This window comes from Bufo bufo, chromosome 11, assembly GCF_905171765.1.
Source record: "Bufo bufo chromosome 11, aBufBuf1.1, whole genome shotgun sequence".
In the NCBI taxonomy this organism is placed as follows: domain Eukaryota; kingdom Metazoa; phylum Chordata; class Amphibia; order Anura; family Bufonidae; genus Bufo; species Bufo bufo.
Window position 1 is genome coordinate 64,097,411 of NC_053399.1, and position 19,153 is coordinate 64,116,563.

A 19,153-nucleotide genomic window follows, 5' to 3' on the forward strand; every position below is an offset into this window, starting at 1 on the left:
ACGGGTGGGAGCTGTGTCTTCCAATGAACGGAAGAGAAACAGATTTTACGGTAAGTACAAAAATCTAGTTTTCTCGTACGTATCATTGGGGGACACAAACTTGACCATGGGATGTTACAGAGCAGTCCCAAGGGTGGGCATAAGAAGAAATCCTCCTGCCAATCAGAGCACCGCTGTCTGCAAAACTCGATGCCCCAGAGAAGCGTCAGAAGACGCAAAGGTGTGTACTCTGTAAATTTTGGAAAAGACGACCTGGTAGCTGCCTTGCATACCTGAAGGACTGAAGCCCCATGATGCACTGCCGAAAAAGGCCCCTACTGCCCGAGCAGAATGAGCAGAAACCAGAAAGGGTGGGCCCTGGTCATTGATGCTGTTCACTTCCACAATGGCCAAACAAATCCATCGGGAAATTGAAGTTTTGGATGCAGCCAGCCATTTGTCTCGGCCCCTCTGGAATGACGACTATGAGAGAATCCGTTCGTCGAAAAGATGACGTCTGGGACAGATGGATGCGAACAGCTCGTACCAAATCCACAATGTGGAGCGACTGTTCATGAGGATGAGACAGGGCAGGACAAAAAGAAGGTAGAATGATCTCTTCATTAAGACACAACCTTCGAAAGGAAGGACTGAACAGGGCGAAGGACTACTTTGTCCTGATGGAGGATCAGGAAGGGCGACCAACAGGAAAGAGCCGCTAGTTCCGACACCCTACAGATGGAAGTGATTGCCACAAAAAGGCCACCTTGTGGGACAGGAAGCGAAGGGACACCTGCTGCAAACGCTCAAATGGTGAAGACTGGAGAGCGTTGAGCACTAAATTAAGATCCCAAGGATTTAACGGAGGACGGTAAGGGTGTGCAGCATGTGCAACTCCCTGCAGAAAGGTCCTAACCGCAGAGAGCGAAGCCAAACTCTGCTGAAAAAGAATAGAAAGCCGAAACTTGCCCTTTCAGGGACCTAAGAGCCAGCCCAAATCCATGCCCGACTGCAGGAAAGAGTCGCGGCAACGAGAAATTAATTGGAGACTGGTGATGCTCGCACCAACAAAAGTAGGACTTTCAGGTCCGGTCGTAAATTCAGGAGGACGACGGCTTCCTGGCACGAACCATGGCCTAGACAACCGCATCCGAGAAACCCCGAGCCCTTAGTACGGCAGCTTCAACAGCCATGCCGTTAAATGTAGATACCTTAAATTCGGGTGGAAGATCGGTCCCCGAAGGGGAAGACGCCAAGGTTTGTCGACGAGGAAGGCGATTAGGGATGCGTGCCACACTTGGCTCAGCCAATAGGGGGCCACGAGAATGACAGGCAGACCTTCGGACGGGATTTTCTGGAGAAGATGCAGAATGAGGGGAAGAGGGGGGAACACGTAAGGAAACGTGAACTGACTCAACGGGATCACAAGGACACCGTACGCAGGGGCCATGGGATCCTTGGACCACACAACGAAGTTCTCCACCTTGTGGTTGAAGTGGGAGGCCATGAGATCCAAGTCCGGCTGACCCCAACGCTCGCAGAGGGCTAGAAAAACTTGCGGGTGAAGAGCCCATTTGCCGGGATCGAGGCGCTCCCAGCTGAGGAAGTCGGCGATTCAGTTGTCGACGCCGGGGATGTGAACTGCCGACAGCGCTGAAACATGGCTCTCCGCCCAGCTTAGAATCAGTGCTGTTTCCGCCATGGCTGCCGGGCGCTGCCCTGGTGATTGAGGTATGCCACAGCTGTGGAGTTTTCGGACTGAACTCGAACCAGACGACCTCGGAGATGGTCGGTCCAATGAAGCAGAGAGAGACGAATCGCTCTCAATTCCAGAAGGTTGATTGGGAGGGAGCGCTCCTCGCGTGAGGAGAGATTTTCTATAACTTCCCCCCAGCCTTGGAGGCTTGCATGCGTTGTCAGCACCGTCCAGCGGAGGGGAAGGAAAGAGCGCCCCGATGTCAGCATCGGGGAAACCAACCACCACCTGAGGGTGCAACGTGTAGGGGCAGGGAGACGTCTGAGCCGATCCAGGGAGGCTGGTGAACGGTCCTGATTGGTTAGAATGGCTCGCTGAAGAGTCCTAGTATGGAACTGAGCATAGGGCATGAAACCCAGAACCTGCATCCAATGACGAATGGGAAGAGGACGGGGCCGCAACAAGGGGAGAATCTGAAGACGGAGAGTGGATAGCTTCTCTGGGGGCAAGAGTACCTTGGCCGGACAGGGGTCGAGTAACATGCCCAGAAAGGTTACCCGCTGAGATGGATAAAGACAGGACTTTGGTCGATTCAGCATCCATCCGAAGCATTCCAGGGTGTCCAGGACTATGCATAGGCTTTCCGCTGTTGGCCAGATTGACGGACCCTTTGTCAGGATATCGTCCAAGTATGGAATCGCCACTATACGCCTGGCATGGAGCAAGGCCATGAACGCCGCCAGAATCTTCATAAAGACTCTGGGAGCTGTGGCCAGGCCGAACGGGAGGGTCACAAACTGGTAGTGAAAAGGACCCACTGCGAACTAAAGAAATTTCTGGTGAGTGACACAAATGGGGACGTGGAGATAAGCATCTTTGATGTCTATCGAAGACAGGTACTCCCCCGGTTCCATGGACGCAATGACCGATCTCAGGGACTGCATCCGGAAGCGGCAGAGTTGAAGGAAGCCGTTGAGTGCTTTGAGGTCCAGAATGGGACGGAACATACCCTCCCTTCTTGGAGACCACAAAGAGATTGGAGTAGAACCCGTGAAAACGGTCTTGCACAGGAACCGGGACGATCACTCCTTGCCGCAGAAGTGTGTGGATGGCCTGAAAAAAGGAATTTGCTGCAGAGGGAGAGGTTGGGGAGATTAGCAAAAAAAAAAAACGGGACGGAGGAGGGGACCTGAATTCCAGTTTGTAACCCTCTGAGATGACCTCTCTCACCCAGGCATCCAAAACGTGAGCCAGCCAGTTATGATGAAAACGGATGGCCACCCACTCGACCGGAGGGTGCTGAAGACCGCAAGTCATGCAAAGGAGGTCTTGGGGTTATAGGACTTAGAGCCCTGTTGATGGGGACGCCAGGAAGGACGGGGTTTGAAGGAAAGCTTCCGTTTCTGATCTGGGGTGGATTTGTCGGTTGGCCGCTTGGGGCTGGAAAAACTCTGAAAGGGACGAAAAAGAGGCCTACGCTTTTTTGACTTGTTAAAAAGCATCATTTTGTGGCAAATGAGTGCTCTTACCACCTTGTAGCATCAGAAATGATCTCGTCCAGGTGTTTGCCAAAAAGTCTGCTGCCAGTAAAGGGGAGGGCCGTCAAGGCCCGCTTTGAAGCATTGTCTGCCGCCCAGCAGGAGAGCCATAGGGTACGGCGAATAGCCACTAAAAGAGCTGATGAGCGGGCCATTAGTCTGGCCGTGTCCAGAGAGGCTTCACAAATATACGAACTAGCATGGGAGAGCTGCAGGGCAATATCGGAAAGTTCCTCAGAGGGATCCCCCGAGGAGAGACCCTGACGTAGCTTGTTTGCCCACTCACCCATAGCTTTGCTTACCCATGTAGAGGCAAAAACCGGTCCCAGTGCAGTGCCCACTGCTTCAAAGGATGATTTTGCGAAGGATTCCAATGTTTTATCCCTGATATCAGAGAAGGAAGCCCCATCTGCTACAGGCAAAGTTGTATCTTTTGCCAAGCGGGATACTGGCGGGTCAACTATAGGATAGGACGACGCCAGATCCTCCAGAAATGGATAAAGGACGTCTAAGCGTTTTGGTAAAGTAAAATGTCTATCAGGGAAAACTCGACTCCTTGTAAAGAGAGGAATCAAAATGCAGGTGTTTGGGGAAACATTTTGGCGAGCGACAGGACTGCCTAAAGGAAAAACTCGAAGTGGCCGAAGAGGGAGCGGGGTCCTCCACCTTTAAGGTATTTATAACCGCTGTAATGAGATTGTCCACCATGGAGGACAGTTTGGAAGACTGGTCCTCAGGAGAGACAATGTCCACATCTGACAACATTTCCTCAGAACATGCCTCTTCCAATGAGGACAAGTCGGAGTGAGACTCTCTGGGAGGTGGCGGAGAGGCCTGGCCCGTTTAGCGGGACGGCAGCGATGGGAATGAGCCCCAGGATCCCCAGAGTCGGACTGGTCAGAGGATGGCCTTGCGGACAAACGCCCCAGTAATTCCACAATGGCTTTGTTGGTATGGGAGACGTCCTTGTCTTCTGGAGAATGGGAACGAGCAGAGGGCTTGGGGACCCCCTGGTCTCCCGTCTCCTGGGTGGGGATGCAGGCAGCTAGGACTGCCTGTAATCCAGCTGGAAGAAAGAAAAAAAGGAAAAAATAAAAAAATCTGCAGTAAGAGCATCTGTGCATCCCTGGCGAAATGTCCTCTAGTCAAGCCATTTCGGATTAAAAAGGACAGAGCCCGTCCATCAGCTCGGTCTTCCTCCCTCTCACTCTCCTGGACCCTCTCTAGCCACCTCACCACATTAGTCCACCGGATCTTCTTGGGATGGCTCCCACCACCAATTTCCTGGCGCAACCTCCTCTGGACCTGAAACTACTACCCGGGTTATTACCCTCACTGGCCTCTAAACCTATCTCACCCCTTTCTGTGGTCTCCCAGCCTCCACAGATCTATTTGATGAAGACACCATGCCACCAACAATGGCGGATTTACGCACACTTATCCGCTCACTGCCATCTAAGGCAGACCTGCCTAATTTTGCCACCAGCATACTGCAAGAATGCAAGCGGGAATTCTCACAGGTCCGCTCTGAACTGACAGTACTCGACTCCAGAACTGACACTGTCGTCCATGATCAAACATATTCTAACATCCCTGTTAGCGAATCTATGATACGTAAAACACTAAACAAGAATGGATTTCATGGGAGGATACCACAGAGGAAGCCACTGCTGTCCAAAAAAAACATTGCTGCACGTTTACAGTTTGCACAAGAGCACCTGGATGTTCCACAGCAGTACTGGCAAAATATTCTGTGGACAGATGAAACCAAAGTTGAGTTGTTTGGAAGAAACACACAACACTATGTGTGGAGAAAAAGAGGCACAGCACACAAACATCAATACCTCATCCGAACTGTGAAGTATGCTGGTGGGGGCATCATGGTTTGGGGCTACTTTGCTGCGTCAGGGCATTGACGGATTGCTATCATCGAAGGCAACATGAATTCCCAAGTTTATCAAGACATTTTGCATGAGAACTTAAGGCCATCTGTCCACCAGCTAAAGCTCAACAGAAGATGTTGCAACAGGACAACGACCCAAAGCATAAAAGTACATCAACAACAGAATGGCTTAAACAGAAGAAAATACGCCTTCTGGAGTGGCCCAGTCAGAGTCCTGACTTCAACCCGATTGAGATGCTGTGGCATGACCTCAAGAAAGCGATTCACACCAGACATCCCAAGAATATTGCTGAACTGAAACAGTTCTGTAAAGAGGAATGGTGAAGAATTACTCCTGACCATTGTGCACGTCTGATCTGCAACTACAGGAAACGTTTGGTTGAAGTTTTTGCTGCCAAAGGAGGTTCCACCAGTTATTATACACAGTCAGGTCCATAAATATTGGGACATCAACACAATTCTAACATTTTTGGCTCTATACACCACCACAATGGATTTGAAATTAAACAAACAATACGTGTTTTAACTGCGGACTGTCCGCTTTAATTTGATGATATTTACATCCAAATCAGGTAAACGGTGTAGGAATTACAACAGTTTGCATACGTGCCTCCCACTTGTTAAGGGACCAAAAGTAATGGGACTGAATAATAATCATAAATTAAAACTTCCACTTTTTAATACTTGGTTGCAAATCCTTTGCAGTCAATTACAGCCTGAAGTCGGGAACGCATAGACATCACCAGACGCTGGGTTTCATCCCTGGTGATGCTCTGCCAGGCTTCTACTGCAACTGTCTTCAGTTCCAGCTTGTTCTTGGGCCATTTTCCCTTCAGTTTTGTCTTCAGCAAGTAAAATGCATGCTCAATCGGATTCAGGTCAGGTGATTGAATTGGCCATTGCATAACATTCCACTTCTTTCCCTTAAAAAACTCTTTGGTTGCTTTTGCAGTATGCTTTGGGTTATCGTCCATCTGCACTGTGAAACGCTGTCCAATGAGTTCTGAAGCATTTGGCTGAATATGAGCAGATAATATTGCCCAAAACACTTCAGACAACACTTTTGTCAGCAGTCACATCATCAATAAATACAAGAGAACCAGTTCCATTGGCAGCCATACATGCCCACGCCATGATACTACCACCAACATGCTTCACTGATGAGGTGGTATGCTTAGGATCATGAGCAGTTCCTTTCCTTCTCCATACTCTTCTCTTCCCATCACTCTGGTACAAGTTGATCTTGGTCTCATCTGTCCATAGGATGTTGTTCCAGAACTGTGAAGGCTTTTTTAGATGTTGTTTGGCAAACTCTAATCTGGCCTTCCTGTTTTTGAGGCTCACCAATGGTTTACATCTTGTGGTGAACCCTCTGTATTCACTCTGGTGAAGTCTTCTCTTGATTGTTGACTTTGACACACATACACCTACCTCCCTGGAGAGTGTTCTTGATCTGGCCAACTGTTGTGAAGGGTGTTTTCTTCACTAGGGAAAGAATTCTTCGGTCATCCTCCACAGTTGTTTTCCGTGGTCTTCCTGGTCTTTTGGTGTTGCTGAGCTCACCAGTGTGTTCCTTCATTTTAAGAATGTTCCAAACAGTTGTTTTGGCCACGCCTAATGTTTTTGCTATCTCTCTGATGGGTTTGTTTTGTTTTTTTCAGCCTAATGATGGCTTGCTTCACTGATAGTGACAGCTCTTTGGATCTCATCTTGAGAGTTGACAGGAACAGATTCCAAATGCAAATAGCACACTTGAAATGAACTCTGGACCTTTTATCTGCTCATTGTAATTGGGATAATGAGAGAATAACACACACCTGGCCATGGAACAGCTGAGAAGCCAATTGTCCCATTACTTTTGGTTCCTTAACAAGTGGGAGGCACATATGCAAACTTCTGTAATTCCTACACCGTTCACCTGATTTGGATGTAAATACCCTCAAATTAAAGCTGACAGTATGCAGTTAAAGCACATCTTGTTCGTTTAATTTCAAATCCATTGTGGTGGTGGATACAGCCAAAAATGTTAGAATTGTATTGTTGTCCCAATATTTATGGACCTGACTGTACTTTTTTCACCTGCACTGTGAATGTTTACATGGTGTGTTCAATAAAAACATGGTAACATTTAATTCTTTGTGTGTTATTAGTTTAAGCAGACTGTGATTGTATATTGTTGTGACTTAGATGAAGATCAGATCACATTTTATGACCAATTTGTGCAGAAATCCATATAATTCCAAAGGGTTCACATACTTTTTCTTGCAACTGTATATACTTTAAATCAGCACCTGGATGATATTGAAAACCGCAACCTCTGTAACAACATACGGATTAGAGGTCTCCCAGAATCAATCAAGACACCTGACCTACTGCATACAATCGTGGGAATATCCAATAAAATCTTGGGCCGCCCGCCGAACTCTTACATAGAAATCGATAGAGATCATAGAGCCAAAAAGGCCCCCCAACCAAGATGGCTCCAAACCAAGGGATGTCATCTGCAGAATCCACTTTTATATCATCAAAGAGCAAATTCTGAATAAGGCTCGGCAGTCTTCCCCTCTGTCTCATGGAGGGTCTCTAATCAGGTTGTTGCAGAACCTTTCATGTCATACTTTGTCACAGCGAGCTGCCTTGCGTCCTCTACTGGATCTCCTCAGGAACCAGGAAATTCCCTATCAATGGGGATATCCTTTTTTCCTGTTTGCAGGACCCAAAATGACATGTTGCCGTTTTTCGTAAGTCTGCGGATTTAACAACTGGACCTGCCGTCAGTCGACCTGGGTCCCTGGCCGTCTATCCTCATACCTGCTCCAACCCAACCTGATCCTCCTCGATCCTCCCAGATTGCCAGCTCCGGGATGCCCGGAATAACCGTGTCACCTCCTCGTGGAAGAAAACAACGACGATCTGCTGGCCGCCAGAGTGAAACTTTATCCAACTCCGCCACCTAAAGAGCAGACTGCTGTTCATGTTCGGGACCACTAACTTACAGCCATAGGGGCATTATGTCTTGCTGCAGCTCTTCCTTGCCCCCATAAATTGGCAATAATACTAACATCTTTCTTCTTTAACAGGGAATGCAGTTGGCTCACTTTCTCCTGGTTGCTACTTCCCCCCAATAGTTTGAGGAACTCCCTGGGGACCGATTTATCTCTAGTGATTGCCTCGTTAGATCTTTTTGATCTTACTAGATACCGTAGTTAATTCGCCTTTTTTTTTTATTACTCCCTTTTCCTTCTTTTTGTCTCTTCTACCTGTTTTCATCCTCCCCTGTGTTCTCCCCTCTGCCGCAGGTATGACATCGCTCAAGATAGCATCTTTCAACGCGAGATACTCCTGAAAAACGATCCCAGGTACTCTACCACTTCCATCGACAAAAGGTACAAATTGTCTGTCTCCAAGAAACACACTTCAAAGAAGGCAGGCCCCCCGACATCGGCACTACACAACCTGGCACTATGCAAACAATCCGGTGAATAAAACTAAGAGTCGCCATAGCGATTCATAAATCTTTACCTCACCAAGTGCTAGGCTGTATTGCTAATTCCAGGGCCAGATACTTGATCCTCTCACTACTGCTTGGCGGACGAGAATTTACTCTCCTCAACGCCTACGCTCCTAACCAAAATCAGGTTTTCTTTATCTTGGACCTAGTTGATAAAGCCCTACCCCTAATCCGTGGAACAGTCATACTCTGTGGTGACCTTAACCTCACCCTCGACCCTACGCTCGATAACTCCACTGAACGTGCATCCCTTTCCTACTCGGCCATTAAAAAAATTAAAAAAGCACTGCTTCAACTACAATTATATGACCCATGCTTTTGCAATACTCCGCGGATAAAGACTATGCTTTTTACTCGACCCCACATTACTTATATAGTAGAATTGACTATATTCTTATCCAACAACCTGCACTCTCATGGCTAGTCTCCACACAAATAGGCAACATCCTGTGGTCAGACCATGCCCCCGTATTTTGCACCTTAAGCCTCCTTTTCCTGTCCAAACGAGAGCTAACCTGGCGTCTAAATGAAACTCTCCTTCTAGACACAGTGTGCGCCGTGGACCTCAACTCCATGGAAACCAATTTCCTTTCCGATCACGATGCAGACCACACCCCTCTCCCAACCCAATGAGAGGCTCTGAAATGCGCGGGATTCTCATTAAACATGGCTCCCGTCTCAAGAAGGAGAGAGCAATTACCTTTAAAAATGCACTACAGAAGGTTGCCTCTTTGGAGCTCGCCCACAAGCGAGCACTCTCCCTATCGACCCTCCGTGATCTCCAGAACGCACGTCTGGATGCCCGACGCCTTTTAGAGACGTCTTATAAGCGAATGATTCACACCTGCCGTAGTAAATTTTACTAATACGGCAACAAGTGTGGTCGCTGGCTGGCGAGGGCTCTCAGGGGGAAAATAGCTGCCTCTCACATCGCTGCGGTAAAAAACCCTACAGATCGTATGGTGCACACCACAGGAGGAGATTGTCTCATCCTTCCAATTTTTTTATTCTGAGCTGTATAACCTTCTCTGTCCCCCTCAAGCATGTGAGGACCAGGTCTTCGACCCTGTACCTCATACCCTCAAGCTATCGGAAGTACAGTCTGCTAGCTTGGAAACTCCATTTACCGAAGTAGAATGGCAGGAAGTTCTCAAATCCCTACAGGGGGGCAAGAGTCCCGGCCCTGACGGAGTCACAGCAGTGTTTTAGAAATTCCTCTCAACCCCCCTCATCCCCTTCATGCTTCGTGTCTTTAGCGTGGTGTCCTCGGGGCGCCCCTTCCGACACAGTCCACTGAAGCCCATATTGCAGTCATTCCTAAACCTGGTAAGGACTCGCACCTCTGTGCCAGTTATCATCCTATCTCCCTCCTAAATGTGGACCTTAAAATATTGGCCAAACTACTGGCCAATAGACTAAATGCTTTTCTGCCCTCTCTCATTCATCCTGACTAGGTGGGGTTTGTGCCGGGGAGGGAGGCTCACAACAACACTCTGAAGACACTAGATATTATTCATTATGCAAAAACAAACAATATCCCCCTCATGGTTTTGTCTTTGGATGCCGAGAAGGCCTGGCACTCTATTCACACTGTCCTCTCGCGTTTGGGAATAGGCCCAGGATTTATGGGGAAAATTCTTAGCTTGTATCAGCAACCCTCAGCACATGTCAAGATCAATGGCACCTTCTCTTCCCCCTTTTCCATCCACAAGGGCAAGCGACAGGAATGTCCACTGTCTCCCTTACTCTATGTTTTGGTCATGGAGCATCTGATGTCATCCATACACACCAATCCGGACATATCTGGGATCAAGATCGGAGACAGTGAGCACAAGTGTGCGGCCTTCGTGGATGATCTTCTGCTCTACATAACTAACCCTCACATTTCCTTACCGTCTTTGCTCCGGGAGAGTTTTGGTAAGTGGACAAATTTTAAAATCAACATGACTAAAACTGAGGCTCTAAATATCTCCCTGTCCAACGCCTTGGTCTCTTCTCTTAAAACCTCCTTCCCATTTGCCTGGCCACCCGCGGGAAAAACATATTTGGGAATCAAGATCTCTGCCGACCTGTCACACCTCTTTAAAATGAACTTCACACCCCTCCTTCAAAAGTTCCAGAAGGACCTGGAATTATGGAGACTACGGGATTTCTCTTGGTTTGGCAGAATCAGTATACTAAAAATTAACCTATTGCCAAAGCTGCTGTATCTCCTGCAGACCATGCCCATACATATACCGTCAGTATTCTGGCCGCAATTACGTCGATGCTTTAAACATTTTGTTTGGTCACCTGGATCAGATGGGAAAGAATCACTCTACTGCATATGCTAAACTTCTGGGTATGCTGCGAGTTGATTCTTCTAAAATCTGGGTTTGTACGGCACGAGACTCTTCTCCCTGCTCCTTATCCGTACTCCCCTGATTGACAGGTATACCACGCTCTTCCTCTTCCAAACTATACTTTACGGATAACCACACACTTGCAACAATAGCATCCATAAGCCGTCACACTTCTCTAATCGACACTGGGCCCCCTGACTCCAATTACCGACCATCCGATTTTCCTGCCGGGACACTCACCTCGCTCTTTTCTTAATGGCACTAAAATCCCTCTCGAATTTTGTCATGTCCTCTCGGGGTCTTCCCTGAAGCCTCTAACCCAACTGGTAGAATCCCTGCACCCCCAACCTAGACAATTCTTTGAATACTTGCAACTCCAGCACTTTTATTTATCTAACTGCAAGACTCATACACTAACTAGCCGCCTCTCATCATTTTAACTAATGTGCATAGCCCTATCAGCAGTATTCCGGGATATCTCAACCATATATAAATAACTTATCTTCCAGTGCTCCTCACACCTCCCTCCTTTCCTGCCAAGCTTGGGAGCGAGACCTGGATATACAGTTCACTCTCAATGGAACAAGAGTTTCCTTCTCTCCCACAAAGCGCTGATTTCAACTAAGGAGCAGGAAACAAGCTATAAGATCCTCTCCAGATGGTACAGGGGGCCAGCACTTCTTCACAAATGGTTCCCAACAGTCTAAGATCGCTGCTGGAGATGTCACATAGAGGAGGGTACAATGATCCACATTTGGTGGCACTGCTATTCTGCGCCCATTTTGGAACTTTGTACACAAATACAATACAGGAAGTAACGGGTATCCCTGTACCACACTCCCCTGAATCCCTCTTACTATTTGTATTTGACTTGAATACCCCAGCCTATAAAAACTCATAAAAACTCACTGCTAAAATACATGGTTCAGGCGGCGAAAACAGTCATACCTCAACACTGGAAATCTCCCTCTCTCCCCACACTGGAGGAATGGTTTGAGGAGATCGCTCTTCATCAGAAAATGGAGGACCTCATTAGCGTGACACCCTTAGACTCCACACGTTATGTGAAAACCTGGGGTCCGTGGGAAACGTTTCGTGCCTCAGACGCGTTTCGAAATGCACACTTGTGATCATCATACCTAACAACTAGCTCCCTCCTTCCCTCTCCTACCTTTCCTCCCCTCCCTCCCCTTTTACTTCACTCTTATTTCATTGTTCCTTTATTACTCTTTTTGTGCGTCTTTTTGCTTTATTTTCCTTTTTCTACTGTAAGCACTTTATTCATCAGACATGGTTTGGGTTTGTTGCGTGGATACACCCACGTTGTTATGTTTTCCATTGTGCTCTTATGAGTCCTCAGATACATTCTCTCATTGTATGTTAACTTGAACATCAACATATGCCATTGTAAAGAAAATCCCTATGTCATCCGTTTTTTTTGCTGATCTATTGTAAAAATGCCTATCCTTGTTTGTAAAACGGACAAGAATAGGACATGTTCTATTTTTTTTTGCGGGGCTACTGAACGGACATACTGATGCGGACAGCACACGGTGTGCAGTCCGTATTTTTTGCGGACCCATTGAAATGAATGGGTCCGCATCCTATCCGCAATTTTTTTTTTTAACTGACACGGAAACGAAATACTTTCATGTGCATGAGGCCTTAATTAGTAAAAAAAACAAAAACAAAGAGAAACATTTGTGTCTCTTACTGTCTGGTTCTTTATGCTTCATCTCCTGGGCCTCAGCCATGTTGAAGTGGGCACCTCCCTCGCGAACACATTGTGAAACTAGCATACTAACACATTCCATTGAAAACACTCTGGTGTGCCACCGTGGACTAACTGACAGGGTAGAGGACTCTTCTTTCTTAGATGTTAGCACAGAGTCAGAGCAGGATTGCTCAGTGTCTTCATCTTGAGTAGCATCCACTGAGGCCACCGCTGCAAAATCTACGTTGACAAAAAATTTGTATAAATGTCATAATGAAAAATTACACATTTTAGCTCCTAATTTCAGCCACTCCTTAAAGCAATACAATACAGATGATTTATGCTGCCCTATATGAGAACAAAATAAGATATTGAGAAGCTTAGTTTTGTGATATACTTTTAGGAGCACAATGTTTAAAGCGTACCTGAGTTTTTTTTTAAAAGAATGCTTGTACTGTGCTTCTTTGTACAATCAATAAAGAAACAGGTCTTTTGGGCTTCCCTAATGTCTTTTTCAGCCTTATTATTCCCCTCTTCATCTGCACAGCTAGATGCATTCCTCTCACAAGCAGGGGGTGTCTTCCTTCAGTGGAATGTGCCAGCACTGTACTTCTGTGACATCCTTTCCCTTACTTCCCACTATGTTACTTTTCAGCTCTGGAGCTCGCAGAACAGATAAAGAGGGGGAGATCAGACAGAAAGGCAGGAGGCTCCTGTGATCTTCAGAAGAAGTGTAGAAGCAGTTGTTTTATCAGGTTCAGGATCTCAGCTGGCTCTGACACCCTCCCACTTCCTCTCTGCTGTATTCTGTGTCTCTAACTAGAAATGGATCTTGCCAGACAAAAGGCAGTGGACTGCAAATAAGGTGGAAGTGAGACCCCTAGTGGCTGTGACTTTACAGCTTTTTTTTCAGGTGGATGCAGACATATTTTTAAATGAAGTGATTTAGAAATTTGTTATTTACACCATTCTCTATTCAATGAAATGAAATTGTGTGAAAGTACAGTGACTCAGTAAAATGGAAGTAAATCCTGACAGGACTCCTGTGCATGTGGGTGGGGTAATAAAGATGTTACCGATATAAAAAGCTCTGAACCCGCGCTGACTGCAAATAGTGTCACAATATAACCGACACACTTCCACAATGATGAGCTATTTCCTGGTGGGAGTATGTAAATGTATTACAAAAACACAGTAGGTACTTACCACAAGGTGCTGTAATGACGGGTAGATCCTGACCACACTGTCCTCACTACTCCGCTCTCCCAGCATGTACTTCCAGGCTATCGCGATGAGACACTCGCGCAATGTATCTTCAGGCTTCCTACTACTCACATGTGCGGCTCCGGCCGGCCGCTCGCCCGTGTGGGAGGAAGCCGCGTTGTTGGGCTCCAAGGAGACAAATCTTCGGTGTGATGTCACACTGTGCAGGTTACGGATGCCTCCCAGGTCCTTTCTTACCTCCGACGCGTTTCAAAATCTACGGATTTCTTCCTCAGGGATAAGTGTGGATCACGCTACTTTGGTTTAAATACCAGTTCGTCTCCATGGTGATGAGCCTGTTTGTACACTGGGTTAAATACTAGTTCAGCATTGATTACCCTATAGCAATATGTATTTCTATGATTTGTATAATGTTTAGGGTGAAATCATGTAGTATATCTTATTCTCTTTATGAGGATAACGTCCATTTCCTGATCCTTTATATGTCTATATGTTTCAGCAGGTTATTACAGCACTCAAACTCCCCCATTTCTGTATATATTCTCCTATTATAAAAAAAAAAAAAGAGCAATCTCCTGGTTTAATCCTAGGGGTGCCAGGCTATTTCAATTATAGATCCACTTGCTATCATTTTTTGACATTAATTTAATGTAGTCACCCCCTCTTGGATCAGGTTTTATTTGCTCTATTCCCCCAAACATGGAGCCAGTAATTTTCCCCCATGTGTATCTCTATAATGCCGTGAGACTTGGTGTCCCTCAAATTGTTTGTTTATATTCCTTATATGTTCATTCATTCTGGTTTGCAATGATCGTTTTGTTCTACTACCCACATACACTTTTTCCACATTGGCATTTAATATAGCATATGACCCCTCTTGAATAACAGGTAAGGTGATTTTTTATTTTAGATGTTTTATCCCCACTCTTGAGTTCCTTAATTGGATTTTTACATCTCAGTAATCGGCAGGCCTTACACATCCTACACGGAAAGAAACCAGTATTCATGTTTTGGGTCAATTGACCCCGATTTATCTTTTTAGTTATATTTGTTTTAATTGAAGGGGCTACCAGGATCCCCAGATAATTTGCCTTCCTGAAGATGAACCTGGGGTGCTGGGGTAATTTTTCTCCTATAATTTTATCTTGTTTTAGAATATCCCAATGACGCCTTACGATTTTTTTTAACCACTTCACATCCACCCATAGGATATAAACGTCCTATGGGTGGATATTTAACTCTGAATGGACGTTCTGAAACGTCCATTCAGAGATCGCAGCTGCACGCTAATCGTGCAGCTGCAGAGCGGATTTCCCGCTGTCAGTGACAGCAGGGCAACCCAGAGAGAAGGCAGGGACAGTTCGCAGGTGTCCCTGCCTTCTAGATCGCTGAATACACAACGCTCACCGAGCGCTGTGTATACAGATCAGGAAGCGATATGCGCTTCCTGTCCAAGTGGTCATGTGACCACCGGGGTGGGGAGAGTGCAGGGGCTGTCGGGTCTTTCACAGACCTCGATCAGCCCTGCACTGAGGCTGTACAGCGCTGTATTCTGCTGTACAGCCTCTCTGGGGGTGTATTTACCCTGTAACTGGGGCAACTATGTCAACCCCAGTTACACGAGAAATCAATAGTGAAAAAAAAATATATAAAGTCAAATGTCCCCCAGAGGACTTGTATGACCTTATGGCGGACACAAAGTGTAAAATAAAATAAAAATTAAAAATATAAAGAGTTTTATAAAAATGAAAATAAATTATAAAAAGTTTCACATATAAAAAAATAAAAATTCCCAATTAAATAATGAAAAAAATATAAAAAATAAATAAAATACATATTTGGTATTGCAACGTCCGTGGCGGCCCGCTCTATAAATATATCACATGATCCACCCAGTCCGATAAACACCATAAAAAATAAAAACTGTGTTGAAAAAAAAGAAGCCATTTTTGTCACCTTACATCACAAAAAGTGCACACCAAGTGATCAAAAAGGCGCATGCCCCACAAAATGGTACAAATAAGCTCTCAGAACATGGAGACATTAAAAAAATTTTTGCTTAAAAAATGCTATTATTGTGTTAAAATAAAATAAATAAAAATATTAGGTAACACCGCATCCGTAACAACCAGCTCTATAAAAATATCACATTACCCAACCCCACAGATGAACACCGTAAAAAAAAAACGAAAAAACAAACAAAAACTGTGCCACAAAAAAGCTATTTTTTGTAACCTTACATAACGAAAAGTGTAATAGCAAGCGATCAAAAAGTCATATGCACCCCAAAATAGTGCCAATAAAACCTTCATCTCATCCCGCAAAAAATGATACCCTACCTAAGACAATCGCCTAAAAAAGAAAAAAAAACTGACTCTCAGACTATGGAGACACTAAAACATGATTTTTTTTTGTTTAAAAAATGACATTATGTAAAACTTAAATAAATAAAAGAAAGTATACATATTAGGTAAAACTTAAATAAAACAAAATAAAAAAGTAAAGTTTAGAAATTAGGTATCACCGCGTCCGTATGAACCTGCTGTATAAAAATATCACATTATCTAACCTCTCAGGTGAACACCATAATTTTTTTAAAATAAAATTGCATAAAAAAAGCTATTTTTTTGTCACCTTACATCACAAAAAGTGAAATTCCAAGCGATCAAAAAGTCATAAAATAGTACCAATTAAACCGTCATCACATACCGAAAAAAATGAGCCCCTACATAAGACAGTCGTCCAAAAAAAAACAAAAAAAAAAAACTATAGCTTTCAGAATGTGTAGACACAAATCTTTTTTTTTTCAAAAATGCTTTATTATGTAAAACTTTGGTATTGTCGCGTCCGTAACAACCTGCTCTATAAAAATAGCACATAATCTAACCTGTCAGATGAACATTGTAAATAAAAAATAAAAACTGTGCCAAAACAGCTATTTTTTGTTACCTTGCCTCACAAAAAGTGGAATATAGAGCAACCAAAAATCATATGTACCCTAAAATAGTACCAACAAAACTGCCAACTTATCCCATAGTTTTAAAAATGGGGTCACTTTTTTGGAGTTTCTACTTTAGGGGTGTATCAGGAATTCTTCATATGTGACATGGTGTCAAAAAACCAGTCCAGCAAAATCTGCCTTCCAAAAACCATATGGCGTTCCTTTCCTTCTGCGCCCTGCCGTGTGGCCATACAGCAGTTTACGACCACATATTGGGTATTTCTGTAAACTACAGAATCAGGGCAATAAATATTGAGTTTTGTTTGGCTGTTAACCCTTGCTTTGTTAGCCGGAAAAAAATTATTAAAATGGAAAATCTGCAAAAAAAGTGAAATTCTGAAATTTCATCTCCATTAATTCTTGTGGAACATCTAAAGGGTTAACAACGTTTGTAAAATCAGTTTTGAATACATTAAGGGGTGTAGTTTCTAAAATGGGGTCATTTTTGGGTGGTTTCTATTATGTAAGCCTCACAAAGTTCAGAAAAATTTCAAGATTTGCTTCTAAACTTTAACGTCCCCAAAAAATAAAATGACATTCATTAAATGATCCAAACATGAAGTAGACATATGGGGAATGTAAAGTAATAACTATTTTTGGAGGTATTACTATGTATTATAAAAGTAGAGAAATTGAAATTTGGAAATTTTTCCAAATGTTTGGTAAATTTTGTATTTTTTATAATTAAAAATGTTTTTTTTCCTCAATTTTACCACTGTCGCGAAGTACAGTATGTGATGAGAAAACAATCTCAGAATGGCATGGATAAGTAAAAGTGTTTTAAAGTTATCACCACATAAAGTGACACTGGTCAGATTAGCAAAAAATGGCTCTGTAACGAAGGGGAAATGGCCCGGATGTGAAGTGGTTAAAAAGGGATTATTTTTAATTATACTGGGTGATTATGGGGATTTTGAAATTGCTTTCTTCCTTGTTGTCACTTATGTTCTCTCTCACCTTTTTCTGTAACTTCTAAGGCTGGGTTCACACTTGAGCGTTTTACAGCGCGTTCAAACGCGCTGTAAAACGCGCTGTAAAACGCTCAACACATGAAAACCAATGCTTCCCTATGGCCCTGGTTCTCACTTGAGCGTTTTACAGTGCGTTTGAACGCGCTGAAAAACGCCCTGCGCTCAAACAAGTTCTTGAGCTTCTTTGGGGCGTTTTGACGCGCGTTTGTGGCCATAGGACACTGCAGTCAATCACACAAACGCACGTCAAACGCGCGTTTACTATTGCAAAAAACGTGCATAAAAACGCGCGACAAAAACGCGCGTCAAACGCGCATATCAAATACGCTCAGGTCTGAACCCAGCCTTAGTGTCTCCATAGTCTAAGAGCCATAGTTTTTTCAGTTTTTGGGCGATTATCTTAAGTAGGGTCTCATTTTTTGCGGGATGAGATGACGGTTTGATTAAGCACTATTTTGGGGTGCATATGACTTTTTGATCGCTTGCAATTACACTTTTTGTGACGTAAGATGACAAAAAATAGCTTTTTTTTACATGTTTTTTTTTTTTTTTTACGGTGGTCATCTGAGGGGTTAGGTCATGTGATATTTTTATAGAGCCGGTCGATACAGACGCGGCGATACCTAATATGTATACTTTCTTTTATTTACACAATGATTTCATTTTTGAAAAAAAAAAAATCATGTTTTAGTGTTTCCATAGTCTAAGAGCCATAGTTTTTTCAGTTTTTTGGCGATTATCTTGGGTAGGGTATGATTTTTGCGGGATGAGATGACGGTTTGATTGGTACTATTTTGGCGTACATGCGACTTTTTTGATCACTTTTATTACCTTTTTTGGGAAGTAAGGTGGGCAAAATTTCAATTTCCTAACAGTTTTTATTTTTATGGCGTTCATCGTGCGGGGAAAGTAACATGACCGTTTTATAGATCAGGTCGTTACTGACGCGGCGATACCAAACATGTGTAGGTAATTTTATTTTTTTCATTTTTAATCAGTGATAAATGTGTTTTTTGATTTTTACTTTTTTTTTCACTTTTTGTTTGACCCAGACCCACTTGGTTCTTGAAGATCCAATGGGTCTGATGTCTGTATAATACAGTACAGTACACCATATAGTGTTTTGTACTGTATTTTACTTACACTTTGTCTGAACAGATTTATGCCTTTAGCACAGATCTGTTCAGCACCATAGACATCAGGATGCCTGAGACGGCGTCCTGTTGCCATGGGAACCTTCCCCGTCTGCTCAGTAGTGGTCAGACGGGGAAGGG

The 19,153-nt window shown here is 44.3% G+C and overlaps 1 protein-coding gene across 2 annotated transcripts in view; it reads right to left on the reverse strand.

Annotated features, from left to right (window-relative positions):
* The window catches only part of HEATR5A (HEAT repeat containing 5A), a 177,026-nt gene that overhangs the window by 54,333 nt on the left and 103,540 nt on the right, over nt 1–19,153 (reverse strand). For both annotated transcript variants that reach the window (XM_040411174.1, XM_040411172.1), the window contains one exon: nt 12,684–12,923. In XM_040411174.1, coding sequence (XP_040267108.1) covers nt 12,684–12,923 — 240 coding nt within the window. The remainder of the gene's footprint in view (nt 1–12,683; nt 12,924–19,153) is intronic.